Source organism: Psammomys obesus, unplaced genomic scaffold (genome assembly GCF_907164565.1).
Source record: "Psammomys obesus unplaced genomic scaffold, mPsaObe1.curated_primary_1811, whole genome shotgun sequence".
Classification (NCBI taxonomy): Eukaryota; Metazoa; Chordata; class Mammalia; order Rodentia; family Muridae; genus Psammomys; species Psammomys obesus.
This window is the reverse complement of record NW_026585895.1, coordinates 33,469,291-33,485,163: the sequence shown is the minus strand read 5'-3', so window position 1 is coordinate 33,485,163 and position 15,873 is coordinate 33,469,291. Positions and strand designations below refer to the sequence as shown.

The window sequence follows — 15,873 nt, the reverse complement described above, 5'->3', positions numbered from 1 at the left end:
ATGATGTTTTTTTTATATATATAATATATGTAGTCAAAATTATTTCCTGATGTTTTTTTCAAACTGTTTTTACAGTCCCAGTGGGTCTTTGTTGTCTTGCTTGGAGCAGGTTAAGACTTACCTGCTTACTGATGGAACATGCAAGTGTGGCTTGGAGTGCCCTCTTATCCTTCCCAAGGTAACCACTTCACAGTAGGGCTACAGAAGGTTTCAGTTTGGGTTTCAGATACCTCCTGTATCTGCATTTCTCACTTGGCATCTCACTTTTTCATTAGTTGTCTAGTCTTATATTCATATTAATTATTTTGTGCACTTTGGAATGCTTAGAGATTGTGAAATTAATAATTTGATTCATTTTTTAAAGTGACACATTGACAATTTCGTTGCACCTTTTATTGGAGCTTTGTTTATCATACAGAGCTTTCATTCACTACTATGGCTACTCAAATCTAATATTATTCTTCACCCTGGTAGCAGTTAATCTGCCACAGATACTCTTAAAATCACAAAGTTCAACTCTTAACAAAAATATGAAGCATTTTTACTGCTTTAAAAAGTAAAAATATAGGCTGTGCATGGTGGTGCACGCCTGTAATCCCAGCACTCAGGGAGGCAGAGACAGGCAGATCTCTGTGAGTTCAAGGCCAGCCTGGTCTACAAAGTTAGTCCAGGACAGCCAAGGCTACACAGAGAAACCCTGTCTCACAAAAGAAACAATATAGTTTAAAATGGTGAAATATTAATTTGGTATGAAAATAGATAATTATTCTCCAAAATGTTTATTTAATGCTAATTTAAAGCTAAAAGTTAATAAACACCTTTTTGTATATTGCCATGTTTTTAAGAGATATAACAAATAAGAATTTTGACATTAATAGATTTTTAGATCAGTAATGAGCTAATAATATTAATGTAGCAATAAAAGTAAGCAACAGGGAAAGTAAGCACATAGGGACATTGTAGAAAAAGAAGGATCTGGGATGCTGTGGCTTTTCACATTTTTCACAGTGTGCTCCATTTGTTTCTGCACTGTTACGCCATCAGGAAGTACCTAAATTAGAAACGTTATTAGATTTTGTACCCTTCCCTTTGTTTAATTAGCTTAGCTATCATAAGATTTGTTTAATTTTCATTATTTGTCACTAAAAAAATATTGTTTGGCCAGAAGTATTTTTAAATTATGTACAGTTGTTTACCTTCCATTTGAGACCTTAAAGGCTTAATTCCTATTTATAGCTTAATCTATGCACAGTCTTTCTCTTTGTAAATGAGAATTTTTTCTAGTAAATGTTTTCATAGACATACTATAAACAGAATCTGTGGGGTTTTTTCCAGGTGTTTAACTTTGATCCTGGAGCTGCTGTGAAGCAGAGAACTGCAGAAGATGTTAAGGCAGATGAAGATGTTACAAAGCTATGCATACATAAGAGAAAAATCATTGCAGTGGCCACGCTCCATAAAAGCATGGAGGCTCCACATCCTTCTCTGGTGCTCACCAGTCCTGGAGGAGGAACAAGTATGTAATATTGTTGCAGGGATAGGCAGTCTCCTGACGCTACTCCAAGAGAAGGAATAACTAAAGAAATCACTTTGCAAAAGATTTCTCAGTTACATTTTGAACATCCACAGTTTTGTGTGATCTATGCTTTTGAATACAAACAGCACATTCTGAAAAATTACCATGGATCTGTTTTTCAAATTTTATTACTCACACCAGACAGTTATACAATCAGAATCGATACTAACCAGCAAATTAAAATTCTGTATATGTGCATACAGGAAAAAAAATGCTACATTTTTTATAGAAAACATCCGCTAATATAGGGCTAGATTTCAGTGGCTAAGATCAAGTCCCAAATATAGCTTACCAATATTATTAGAAGTTTGCTTTATCTGATTATGTTCTATCTATTATTATCCCTTAGAAGTCTGTTTTCTAATGAGAGGGGGTGGATCCGGATGGGAGAGGAGAGACTGGGAGGAGTAGAGCTAGGGGAAACTGTAATCAATCACGGTTAAATAAAAAATAATTAACCATGTTACATTTTTTAATCAAAATAGTTATTTATTAAACACTTACCCAAAAACAAACTACTTAGCCAAGAGCTTTTTATGGTCCACTTCCACAACACACACAGACATACCTATACACACACTCCCACAACACACACACACACACTCACACGCACAGACACACCTTTCCTTTTAAGTAAAACTCTTAGTACATTTCTGTATTGAAGTGTGTTTCTGCGTGCATGCATATGATGGTCACAGTGCACATATGAAGGTCAGAGGATAAGTTGCAAGAGGAAGTTTTCTCTTATGGGTCAAACTCAGGTTGCCAGGCCTGATGGCAAGTGCCTTTATACACTGAGCCCCATCACTAACCCTCACACTTTGTGTGAAATTGCAGAAGTTGAGAAAAGTGCCAGCGTATATGCTGAATCCACCCCTCCCCATGCTGTGAGGTTTGATTTTCCAGTTTGTACATAAATATTCTTGCTGACATCAAATGCTGCCTGATGAGATTATAATGTCATCTGAATGTAGAAGTAAAGGACATTTAACTATGCCACCACAGTCCAATGATACTGATAAAATTCTATGAGCTAATGTGTAGTCTGTATTCAAATTCCTTTTCTTACTAATAACTCTTCTAGTTTCTTTAAAAGTTCATTTCTTTTTTTAGAATCTAGACTATAATCAAAGATTATATACTATAATTAGCTTTTACATTTCTTTAATCTTCAGTTCCCTGGTCTGTGTCAATCTTCCATGATGACATTGACATTTCTGAGGCAGTAGGATAGCTGTGCAGGATATTCCTCAGTTTCAGTTTCTTAACTGATTCCTCCCATCACAATTATGCTTGGTTTGGTAGGAATGGTATGTGAGTGAAGTTATATCTTCATGAAAAAGCACATAATGTCAGCTAATCCTGTGTTGGTTACATTAAATTTGACTACTTGCTTAAGACTGGGTCCATTGGACTTCTTCACTGGTAAGGTATTTTTCCCTTAATGATCAACTTATTCTCTATGGGATTCCTTGTAGCTGAGGAACTTCTGTTCATAGTATTCATATAAAGTACCTTCAGAATAGTGTAACCTATCTGACATTGAAAGGATAACTCACAACAAATACAGTTACGCTCCCAAGGGTCTGTTTGATGGACAGTAGATTCTGCACTACAAAGTTCTGAAAAATATCACCCTGAGGTCTGTAACCTATAAGAATCACCCATGGTTTCACGGCAGAACTCAGATCAAGACTGGCTTTGAAAAATAATTTAGACATTTAAAAAGAATAGAAACTTTTCCATAATCATACACCACATTTAGTATACCATAATTAGTGAATGACATCAAAAATAATCTGAGTTAAATGGAGATTTAAAATGATAAATAAACACTGAGAGCCTTGGATGCAGGAACATTTTCACATTACACACATAATTAAAAGGACTTGAGCCAAAAATGCAGAGGAAGAAAAACTGGTATTTAGTTGTTGTTAACATAAAGTGTCTGTCTAATAACCCACTAACTTTGAATAAGGAATAATCAAAAGAATTGCTCCATTGATGTAGGTAAGGAAAACAAATCTTTCAGGAAACTTATTTCTTTTTTTAATTTATTTATTAGTATTTATTTTATGTCCCCACTACAGCCCTCTCTCCTTCCAGTCCCACCCACTCTCCCTCTTCTCCCCTTATGCCCTTTCCCTAGTCTCTTGATAGGGTAGGTCCTCCTCCACTTCTATCTGACCCTAGCTTGATGAGACCCTAGGTCTCATCAAGGCTGGCTGCATCATCTTCGTGTGTGGCTTGGCAAGGCTGCTCCCCGCAATGGGTAGTGATCAAAGAGCCCACCACTGAGTTCATGTCAGAGACATGTTCCCAACCCTCTAGTATCCAGAATATGTAAAGAACTGAGGAACTTATTTCTTAACGAGGTATAGTTTTTTTTTTTTTAATACACATCGGTTCCAACATTGTAAAGGTACATTTGCTAGTAATAAATTATTTAAAATTTAACATTGCCCTACCACCTAAGCATGTGTCTTACACATGTGTTACAGATGCTCTTGTTTTTAGATTTATGCCTGTATATATGTACAAGCACCACATATGTGCCGGGTGCCAGCAGAGGTCAGATAAGGACACCAGATCTCCTGGAACTGGAGTTATAGGTGGTTGTGGGTTTCCATGTGGATGCTGTGAACCCAGCCCTGTAAGAGCAGCAAGTGAGCCATCTCTTGCCCACACTGCTCTTCAGTGTGCGGATCACACGCCATCTTATACCCCAGCGTTAGCCGGTCGCCACTGTCTGCCCTGCTTCTCCAAAAACCTTAGTGGAACCTTGTTCGAGGCCTTTTATGCTGTAGCTACACATACAAGTCTAATTCTTGAAATTAAAGACCCCATGAGAAGTGTGTCCTCCTCCTTTCAGAGTGGTGTGTTTTGTTGGTTAAGTGCACTGTTTTCCTACCTTCATACTTGACCTTTGTTTCCTAATTTTATGTTGTCATAAACTGAGGTGGAAATAATTAAGAATTCAGACCTACTGAGCAGTTAGCATAAATGTTAACTTTGTTTCCATTTATTCTTTTAAATGTCCTACCTGAATATACTTGGCAGCACCTGCCAGTACCACGTTTTCACACTTGCTAACTGTGCTTTGGTCCCTGTCATTCAACATCAGCCTGACTCTTGTCTATTTAACATTCCTCTCATTTTAAAAATAATAACAATTTATCTTTAGGTATAGAAGAAATCCTTTCTAAACCATAACTGTTGTATAAATTCTGTTAGCTGAATATAAAAAACACCGTTATCTGTATCTTAATCATGGAACTGCATACAATCATAACTATATTGGTGGTACGAAAATATGCAAGCAGATGACTCATATATACAGAATATAGTCCCTGATCTTGCTAGGATGCTACTACATTTAACTCCATTTTCACTATCCACCAAGTACAATGCCCTATATATCTTAATCCGTTGTTTCTTTAATTAAGAAACTTTAATGATCCCTCTTTAACAAGAAAATTAGCCTCAGCTAAGTGGGTCTTCTTTTTCTGTTATGTTGCTTAGTCCCAAGATAATTACTCTTTCAAAGATCCTTTACCATGCTAGAATCAGAAAATCTACATATTCCAAACAGGAAGTGGAGACACATGTTCACTGCTCTGTCTTCGTGCTATAATATGTATGGCCCAGGTTGTGAAATGCCGTCTTAAAAGTTATACGATTTGACCTGTATACTCCCTTGCAAATAGTAGAAGCTGATTCATTTTAAGTGTGTAATTATCCCTTAAGTATATCTCTGATTGCAAATGAATCTAAGTATAATTGCTAATATGCTTTTAAGTCTCAAAATAGATATGGCAATACATAGTATGATTGGTGCCACTTTCATCTCCTGTGCCTTAATAGGCTTTCTGGCATTTTCTCATAGAGTACAGCTATAACTGCATTCTTTTCAACACAGCTCTCTAAGCAGCCAACACAAATTAGTCGGAATTAGCATATGAGAATATTATTTGCCATCTTTGTTTTAGAAGAGGCAACTTTATAAAATACTTAACTATTCTCAGGGCTTTAAAAGATTAAAACAAAATCTTAAACCTAGAATTCCGACATGATAGGCTGAAAATTCTGTATGATGAACCAGCTTGCTTTTGTTGCCTATATTCTGTCTGATCTCCAAAGGAACTGACGGGATTCCAAAAGATGGAGACATGAGCTGATGTAAAAGGGAATACTCAATTGCAATCCAGTACTGAAGACTCTAACACCACAACTAAATTTTACATGAAAAGTCTGTCCTTATAAAGGGACTGTAATACCTTACCTAAGCTGGTTGACTGAAACTGCCCTCACAATAAGAGCCAGTTAAGAAACTGTCTTGAACAGAACTACTGGCAGTGTTCCCCTCGAGGAAGCTGTGCATGGTGATGTCACCACATGTATTCCTGCTATCACTGAGAGAAAGGACAGAAACCTCATTTTCTCAAATCACAGAAACTAAGAGCCTGTTCTCACAGTGACGTTTTTAGGATAAGGACCTATTGCCATAGCACCTCAGGAAGTTTTAGTCAAGTAACCGAAACAGTTATAGAGTAACACATTGTCTTGTAGAAATAGCAATTTATTTAAGCAACACAAGAAAAAGGTGCCATAAAGATTACAATTTTTCATTTTTGACTGTTCTTAAAGATTGCCAGACCAGCAGAACAGCAACACTGCCATCACCATCTGGGCTGTCAGTCTTGATTTTTCAAATTCTAAATATTAAAATGACTAATGTCAGCCTGTACTGATTGTTATACCCATGCTTTCTTAAAAGACAAGGAGTAAACAAGTGTAATAAATAGTTACTGAGAACATTTCATCAACTAAGGATGAATAATGTACTTTGTTTAAATCAAAGTATAATATAGCTTACAGAATTTTTTTTTACATGTTAAAATTTTTTATCTATTTCTTAATTGTTATTTTATTTCAGCTTATTTATATCAAGGGTGCCCCCTCCCTCTCCTCCCAGACCTCTTCTCTCTCTTTTCCCCTCCCCCTCTCCCTTTCCCCCCAGAAAAGGGGAGCACCCCTTCTCCCCCACCCCCGTATCAACCCTTCCCAGCACATCAGGTCACATCAGGAGTGAGCATATCCATATCCACTGAGGCCAGGCAAGGCAGCCTGCCAGAAGGAAGGGATCCGAAAGCAGGCAATAGAGTCCATGTTAGAAACAGCCCCACCTGTCCTCCACTCGCCAGGTGCCCCATATGGAGACCTAGCCACCCATCAGCCACATATGTGCAGGGGTCCTAAGTCTAGACCATGCATGCTCCTTAGTTGATGTCTCAGTCTCCGGGTACAGAACTTTTTATACTATTTAGGGTCACAGCCTTTGTTTGCAAATTTGCATTTCCGAGTGTCCTTGTCTCACCCTCCTCAGTTTTCTTCCCCCCTCCCCCTTCTCTCCAACACAAAATAGTTGAGTCAATTAACAATATTCTTTTTTCTCTTTCACGTCAGATGCAACTCCAGTAGTACCTTCACGGGCGGCAACTCCAAGATCAATAAGAAACAAGTCTCACGAAGGAATTACAAATTCTGTAGTGCCAGAATGTAAGAACCCTTTCAAGCTAATGACTGGATCATCAAATGCCATGGGAAGGCTTTATGTGCAAGACCTGCCTGGAAGTCAGCAGCAGGAACTCCACCCTGTCTACCCCCGACAGAGATTGGGCAGTAGTGAGCATGGACAGAAATCTCCATTTCGTGGTAGCCATGGAGGCCTACCCAGCCCAGCATCATCAGGTTCCCAGATCTATGGAGATGGTTCAATCTCTCCAAGGACTGACCCACTTGGAAGCCCTGATGTCTTCACAAGAAACAACCCTGGTTTTCATGGAGCTCCCAATTCCAGTCCTGTTCACCTGAATAGGACTCCTCTTTCTCCACCTTCAGTAATGCTTCATGGTTCTCCCGTACAGTCATCCTGTGCAATGGCTGGAAGAACTAATATACCTCTTTCCCCAACCTTGACTACAAAGAGTCCAGTCATGAAAAAACCAATGTGTAATTTTTCAACTAATATGGAAATACCACGAGCAATGTTCCACCACAAACCACTCCAAGGCCCACCTCCCCCTCCTCCACCTTCTTGTGCTCTTCAGAAAAAGCCATTAACATCTGAGAAAGATCCACTTGGCATTCTTGACCCTATTCCCAGTAAACCAGTGAATCAAAACCCTATTATCATCAATCCAACCAGTTTCCATTCAAATGTCCACTCTCAGGTACCTGTGATGAATGTAAGCATGCCTCCTGCTGTTGTTCCTCTGCCAAGCAATCTCCCTTTGCCAACTGTAAAACCTGGTCATATGAATCATGGGAGTCATGTACAAAGAATTCAGCATTCAGCTTCAACCTCCCTGTCCCCTTCTCCAGTGACATCCCCAGTGCACATGATGGGGACTGGAATTGGAAGGATTGAGGCATCGCCCCAAAGATCACGCTCATCTTCCACATCATCAGATCATGGAAATTTCATGATGCCACCTGTAGGACCCCAGGCCACTTGTAGTGGCATAAAAGTTCCACCTAGGTCACCAAGGTCAACAATAGGTTCCCCAAGGCCATCAATGCCATCAAGCCCTTCTACCAAGTCTGATGGACATCATCAGTACAAGGATATCCCTAACCCATTAATTGCTGGAATGAGTAATGTACTCAGTACCCCAGGCAGTGCAGCTTTTCCTACTGCATCTGCTGGAAATGGTTCTGTAAAGAGTCAGCCTGGTTTGCTGGGAATGCCTTTAAATCAGATTTTGAACCAGCACAATGCTGCCTCCTTTCCAGCAAGTAGTTTACTCTCAGCAGCAGCCAAAGCACAGCTAGCAAATCAAAACAAACTTGCTGGTAACAACAGTAGCAGCAGTAACAATTCTGGAGCTGTTGCCAGCAGTGGCAACACTGAAGGACATAGCACTTTAAACACCATGTTCCCTCCAACTGCCAACATGCTTCTCCCAACAGGTGAAGGTCAAAGTGGTCGAGCAGCACTAAGAGATAAGTTGATGTCTCAGCAAAAAGACTCGTTACGGAAAAGAAAACAGCCACCTACCACAGTATTGAGTTTGCTCAGACAGTCTCAAATGGATAGTTCTGCAGCTCCTAAACCTGGACCCGACTTGCTAAGGAAGCAGGGGCAGGGGTCGTTTCCCATCAGTTCAATGTCTCAGTTACTACAGTCTATGAGTTGTCAAAGCTCTCACTTGAGTAGCAATAGTACCCCGGGTTGTGGGGGATCAAATACTGCTTTGCCTTGCTCTGCTAACCAGCTGCATTTTCCAGATCCTAATATGAATTCCACTGTTCTTCAGACACAGAGCATACCTTTAAGAGGGGAAGCCGTGCACTGCCACAATGCAAACACTAACTTTGTTCACAGTAACAGTCCAGCCCCCAACCACCATCTTGCAGGTTTAATAAATCAGATTCAGGCTAGCGGGAACTGTGGGATGCTCAGTCAGTCGGGCATGGCTTTAGGAAACTCATTACATCCCAACCCACCTCAGTCAAGAATTTCAGCGTCCTCCACTCCTGTGATACCAAACAGCATTGTTAGCAGCTATAATCAGACAAGTTCTGAAGCAGGTATGATCTTACTAGAAAAAGGTACCCAGAGGTACTAAAGTTTTCTACAGTTTTTAAATTTTTGTACCAAAATATTTATTATGATAAGAGATGTTCCTTTCCCCCATTGTGAAAGTTCTCTTCATTTCTTTAGTATTTATAATTTTATTTACAGAATGGTAGGGACTTGTCTTTTGGAAAGAATACCAGCTAAGGGGATTCCATGTGTTTTTGTTATTTGTTGTCCATCCGTGTCATTTTGAATATTATTTGACTTTCAATTGGTTTCATAACCATTGGACTACACTGCAAAGGAAGCCGAGGAAAACGAGGTGTCTTGGTTCATAAGAGGTGTCCTCGGTCTTTGTCAATATAAAAGTTGTTTACCCAGCTTTGGTTTGTATACAGGTAAATGAAGCTCATCTTGGAAAATCCAAAAAGGCAAAAAGAAATGGATTTTTTTTTTCTTGCTGCTCAACAGAAATAGGTCACTGGGTAGGAAAGGGTCACTTGAGGTTGTAAGAAGTAGGAAGTGTCTTCTAATGTGTTTCTTACCCTAGTTTGCTGTCCTTTACTATTTGTTCAAGAAAATTCAAACATGGACATTGGCTACTTCCTTTTTAACAGAAAAAAAAAATAATAATTTAAATTTTCTAATAAAATAAGGCTTGAAAACCTGATTTCCAGAATTTCTTATCATGGAATTGCTTTAAAGTTTCTCATGGAACTGAACTATATTTTTAGCATCAATATTAAAATTTTGGGCCCAAACTAAGGATAAATCTTCATCTACTATTAATGGAGACAAGTTTATGCAAAAACAGACACATTAGAAAAAAGAACTGTATTTTGCACAATAAAATCTTTAGAAATTGTTATGGATCTGACCTGGAACACTAGAAAGGTTAACTCATTCAAGCAACAGAAAAGTTGATCATGGAAACATTAGAGAAAATACTCAAAATCCAACACTAACGATTTCAGACCTGTAGGAAACAACAAGGAGGAAATAAAAGGCTATTGCAGGGACATTAGCATTCATGTTTAAAACCGGCAGAATTTAAAAACTAAACTGCTTAGGGTTGGGGACATAGCACAGTGGCAGATTCCTTGTCCAGCATTCACAAGGCCCTGAGTCCAATCCCAGCACTACGAAATAAATAAAAACCAGACTGCTAGTACTCATGGGAAAACTGCTGACACCTTTGCTAATATGTCACCATGTAGATGGATGTAGGCTGCACATGGCACTGTGCAGGAACAGTGTTACCATCCACATGTCTGTTAAAGTGAAGTCAAGTGTGTTCTGGTATTGCCACTTTATGCTGCCATCTTTCACAGTTTGTGTTTTGTGTCGTTTTAATGTCAGTATTCAATGAAGAACTGCACAATGACCTCTCGTGTTAAAAAGAAGAATGCAGGCTGAAAATAATTTGAAATGATTAGTGCCTTCTTAATAGTCTTAGTTTACGGACTCTCATGAAACTTTATGTGTTTGACAGGAACTTTAAAAGGGTGCATAACGGGCTCCTAACTTTTCACTGGCTCATGCTGTTGTAGCTAATAATGTACAAATAAAAGTCTAATATATGCACTTAGAAATTAAAGCAACAAAACCCATAAGTGTTTTAACATGTACCATATTTATTGAACATGCCTTTCGATATTTTGGTGAAGCATTATTAGTCTCATTTATTATTCAGTTTTGATACCCCGTATCATGGTTTGCTTCATGCCAGGTCTATGTTCATATGTGCAAATGTATGTGTTTCAATAATGATGTTTTTCAATGTTTCTGTTATGGAAAAAGACCTACATTTATTTATATTCCTGTTCTGATTTTCATGTTTAGACTTACCGTGACCATTTGTTTTCTTGTTCCATTTATCCATATAAACATCTAACCTAGATTGCTAGTACTGGGCGTATCAAGGCACATGGGCTGAAAGTTTATTAATGTAAGAGACACTTTAGCATATGAGTACCTAAAAGACTAATAACAAATGTTGAGCAATCTGGTAGATATGACTGAGCATGTGTAGGCTAACATGAAGTATACACTTAGTAAGAATCTAGGTCAGTTAAGAATTGGAAAATATTAGACCTAATAAAATTAAACACTAATTGCTATGTAGAGATCTGATTGCAGCTGGTTATGAAAATGGATTGATTTATGATGAACTCTTTGGGTAAGGTAAATATTGAGATGGACTTTAACTCTATTATCCTTTTTGTTATGAAGTAATTTATATCAACTGAATGTACTATCATAATTGTCTATCATAAATACCTGTTTACAATGATATTTGTTCTTTCATTAATACTCACTGGTCAGTGAGGTTGGGCATTCAGAGTTGAGGCAACAGAAGACAGTACAGCATTCTTTGTAGGAGTAAAGAAAAACACCTTTTGGCTTCTTGTTGTTGTTTTGAGATTAAGGTACATAGCTCATGCTGACCTTAAACTCATGATCTTTCTGTCTCAGCCTCCTGAATGCTGAGACTGAAAGCATGTGCTACCATATTTTATTTGTAAAATGCTGCATATAGCTATCATGGAGTACCCATTGTGTGCCAAGTGGTCCACTCATATTATTCATGACCTGCATAGTTGTCCGTAGTATAAAATGTTGTCTTCATTTAACAGATGAAAACTTGAACCTCAGAGAACCACACTAACCAAAATCTTATGACTAATCAAGGAGTAGAACTCAGGTTTATCTGACCCTGAAATACCGCCTTCTTGGCTACATAAATTCATCTGAAATATTTAGTTTCCAGAAACACTATTTTCCTTTTCAAATAGTTAGCACATTAAGTCATGTGACAATCTATATATGTCAATTTTTACTATACTTTTAGATAAAAGCCAGTTCTTTTTGCCTTCTGTCTTTGGAGTCTGGTATGATAGCTCATAGGATTAGAATGTTTTTTCATCAGTGCAGGTGAGCTGTTGAGAATATCAAGAGAAGTCCCTGAATATGTGAACCATATTTGGTGACCTTTCTAGCTGACACAGGAATGAGTCCCTGTGGGTTGATTCTGTAGACCTTAAAAGCAGGTCGGTGCCAGTGCTTTCCTTCTTGTATGGCATCATGGTACAGTAGCAGACTGATAGGAAGCATGGTCCAACTCTGCTTTTTCCAACAAAGCCTAAATACAGCTCAGGTGACCTACTCACTCCAGTGCCTTGCCCAGTCCATTATGTTTAAGTCACAAATACAACATGAAGACATTAAGAAATGACTTGCTCTCATGCTTAATTCAATTGGTAACTAATTTTCAAAATCTCTTTTTTATTATTTTGTGCTTCTATGATGTGAGGAAGGCCTGCACACGTCAAAGCACATGTGTGGAAGTGAAAAGCAACTGTGAAGTCAGTTCTCTTCTTCCACTTTAGTGGCCTCCAGAGGTTGAACTCAGGTGGCTAAGCCTGCATGACAGGTGCCGTTACCTACTGACCATCTCTCTAGCCCCTGAAAACCTCTAGGAGAACCATTCTACCCTAAACCCTAAAAATACTGGTTTACAAGCCTATGTGTGAATTCTGTATTCACATTTTTAAGTATACAGTTTTGTTATAAGAATTAGAGATAAAGACTGTGGTGGTTATAAGTTATCTTTCTGTAAATCCTTCTATTATATTGATGTGTGTGCAAGTATCTCTTATCTTTTGAATACCAAATTTCAAGGCAAGCCTAATCTTCCCATTTAAAAAAAAAAATAGTACATAACAGGACCCTTGGTGATGTGCTTGAATGGTCAAGCAATCTTCTGGTGGACCTACAAACCAAACCTCAAAGGCCTCAGACCTCAGTCCAGACATAGAGCACCAAACACACTGTTTTGGAAATGTATAAATAGTGGGCATTTAAATTGAATGTTAGGGGCCTGAAAATGGCTTGGCTTATAAAGTGTTTGCTGTTTAAGCCGAGACCTGAGTTTGGAGCAACACCACCCATGTAAAAAGCCATACATAGTGACCTAGGCCTGTGATCCTAGTGTTGGAAGGCAAAGACAGACCCCTGGGGCTTGGTGACCCCCTAATTTTACAAAATCAGTAAGCCTCAAGTTTAGTAAGAGACCCAATCTCAGGAAGTACCATGAGGAACAATAAAGGAAAACAGCTCATGTTGACCTCCAAGCCCATGTGTGCTCTCCTGCACACGCACAAACTCATACCCACACACATATTTACAAATTTTTCAGTTTTTAAGAGAGACAAAATCCAGCACCTAAGTATGGTGTTCCAGTTTAGAGCAGTCAAAAATCAAGTGTCCTTGACCAGAAAAGTTGAGTAGGCTTATCAGTCTGCGTCAGTCTTCCTATCAAATAACAAAAGCATGTGTGCCATAACCCAGACTCTGCCTACATCCACACATCTAGTCCCTCTCTTGGTTCTGTGATATTTCACAGACAAACAGAAGGATTTAAATCATTGTATGAACATACTTAGTAACAACCATCCTGTTTTCTATATAATAAAGTCATTAAAATGTTTCTACTATAAAATACTTCTTTTTTCTATTAAAAACAACTCTGCCTAAGCACATGAAATTATGCTCTGAGGGACAAGAGTATGTCGGTTTGTGACAGCAGAGAAACTTACACAGACATTTATTTGCCTTAACTTCTAACTATATGCATTAACTCATCAGGATATAAATAAACCTACGAATAAATATATATGTTCATGAGTATTCACAAATATATGTGTGTATGTATATTTTTACTGCAAATGAAAATGTTTTCATTCAGCACAAAATACCTTTGAAACTCAGGACAGCTAATGAAATGGTAGGTATCAGGCAATGAAATAGCGAGACCACAACAAACTACTTAGTGTAAAAGACCACAGCATATTTAAGTTTTAGCTCCAGGTGTTTATTTATCCTCATTAATGTGCCAGTAGAGAAAGCAAAGAGAAGCTGTCCTGCCCTTCTCAGGGGAGATAACAAGTACAGTCAGATAGAGATAGTGTTGAAGAGAAGGGTATGGGGTCTTTGTTAGCCTGAGCAAGGCAGCAGGGATACCTTGACAGTTGTAATTGAGCTGATGCTGGTTTCTGTTGAAAGCATTTCAACCTAAGTTTTTTAAAGCCTAGATTTTCTTTCCCTCATGATGCTTGTGATTTGCAAGTTTAAAGTGCTATGTGTTCTGTGCTTTTGTTTTTAACCAGACAACAAAACTGACTGAAAAATTTATTCCTTAGTTAAATTTTTGCAGAATGAAACCTTTTTTGTTGGAAGATGTTTTTACTATAGCCAATGTTTCAATCCTTCAGGTATCCTCATACCAGGGTTACACCACTTGTCTTGTTTACATATTATAGGTTTAATGTTTTCTTGTATACAGGAGGAGTTAAAGTATGTTTTTACTTCAGACATTAATTAAGTCTATGTAATCGAGTGGCAACAAAACTCAGAGTGATATTATGTTTGCTGATTCAATGATCTATTTTGTACCTTTAAAGAAATAAATTGTTCTAGTGAACTAGTTGGGAGACTTTATTCCATTGTAATATATTAAGCTCTCTTACACAGCCATCAATCTTCCAGTTCCCTAGGAGATGCCTAAGGTATGATTTAATAAAATCTAGTCAAAAAATATTTAAGCAGTTTCAAAAAGTGTCCAGATGCTAGGAAGTAATATCAACCCTACAGAAATTTGACTTATGAAAAATAATGCTAAATATATTCCTACCGAAGTAGATTTCATTTCCACATACATGTAATACTAAACAACTCAAAATTATATAGGTCTTACATTCTGTGAATTTAACAGTAGCAGTGCCAGCCAAGCAAAGGTAAAGGATTACTTTTTAAAAATCAAACTTCTTACAAATTCAAAGTAACACCTTATACAAACTAGAAGTGAAAGTAAAAATAGAAATCCAAAAAAGCTGCTGAACTACCTGTGAGATTGGAAGTGGTCCAGGGAGATGCACCCATGGGCACAGGTATGAGCATTCGTCTGATAACTTGGTGTGGGGCTGCTAGGCCCCACAACTTCCACAAGAACCCTCTTCACATGTTAGCCCAACAGTAGTCCCTTAGCATGACTCTGTAGACCACACCTCATGGTGGAGCCGCTCAGAGAACTCATCCTGAAGCAGTGCTTCTCAGTGTTTTCCCACAAGAAGAAATTCACTAGGGCCTTCAGGTGGCTGGGCAGGTAAAAGTGATTGCTGCCAAGCCTGACAACCTTGGTCAGATCCCTGGACCCGCATGGTGGAAGGAGAGAAACTACTCTTGTAAACTGTCCTCTGATCTCATGTTCACCATGGCATATACTTGCACGCTTGCACACATACATGCCTACGTATGTACATACACACAAATAGTAAGTTCTTTAGATCACTGGCATTACAGTCTACTAAGCATCTTGGTGTATTTAAAATGAAACTTTTACCAAAACACTATACTCTGATATTTTCAGCCTTACTCCATCTTCCTCCAACTTTCAGATAATTGTTTAATCACAGTCATGACACGCTGAAATGACACTCACTAACACTTATGTGTATAGGCTATCAGAAACAGTTTTCAGAAGTAACTACAATGTTCCCCAAATTTGTATTTCACTTGTCAAAATACTAGATGGAGCATAATAAACTGATTTGTGTAGCTCATTGGCATGTCACAATACTTTTAGAACATTCATGGAATAATTCAATATTGAGCACCTATGAAAAACTAGGCACTATTTTAGAGTTGCAGGTAAAAC

The 15,873-nt window shown here is 38.2% G+C and overlaps 1 protein-coding gene across 2 annotated transcripts in view; it reads left to right on the top strand.

The window, feature by feature from the left end:
• Mbd5 (methyl-CpG binding domain protein 5) overlaps nt 1-15,873 on the top strand; it is a 144,237-nt gene that overhangs the window by 82,361 nt on the left and 46,003 nt on the right. For both annotated transcript variants that reach the window (XM_055600366.1, XM_055600365.1), the window contains exons 4-6: nt 76-178; nt 1,336-1,516; nt 7,043-9,169. In XM_055600366.1, coding sequence (XP_055456341.1) covers nt 76-178; nt 1,336-1,516; nt 7,043-9,169 — 2,411 coding nt within the window. The remainder of the gene's footprint in view (nt 1-75; nt 179-1,335; nt 1,517-7,042; nt 9,170-15,873) is intronic.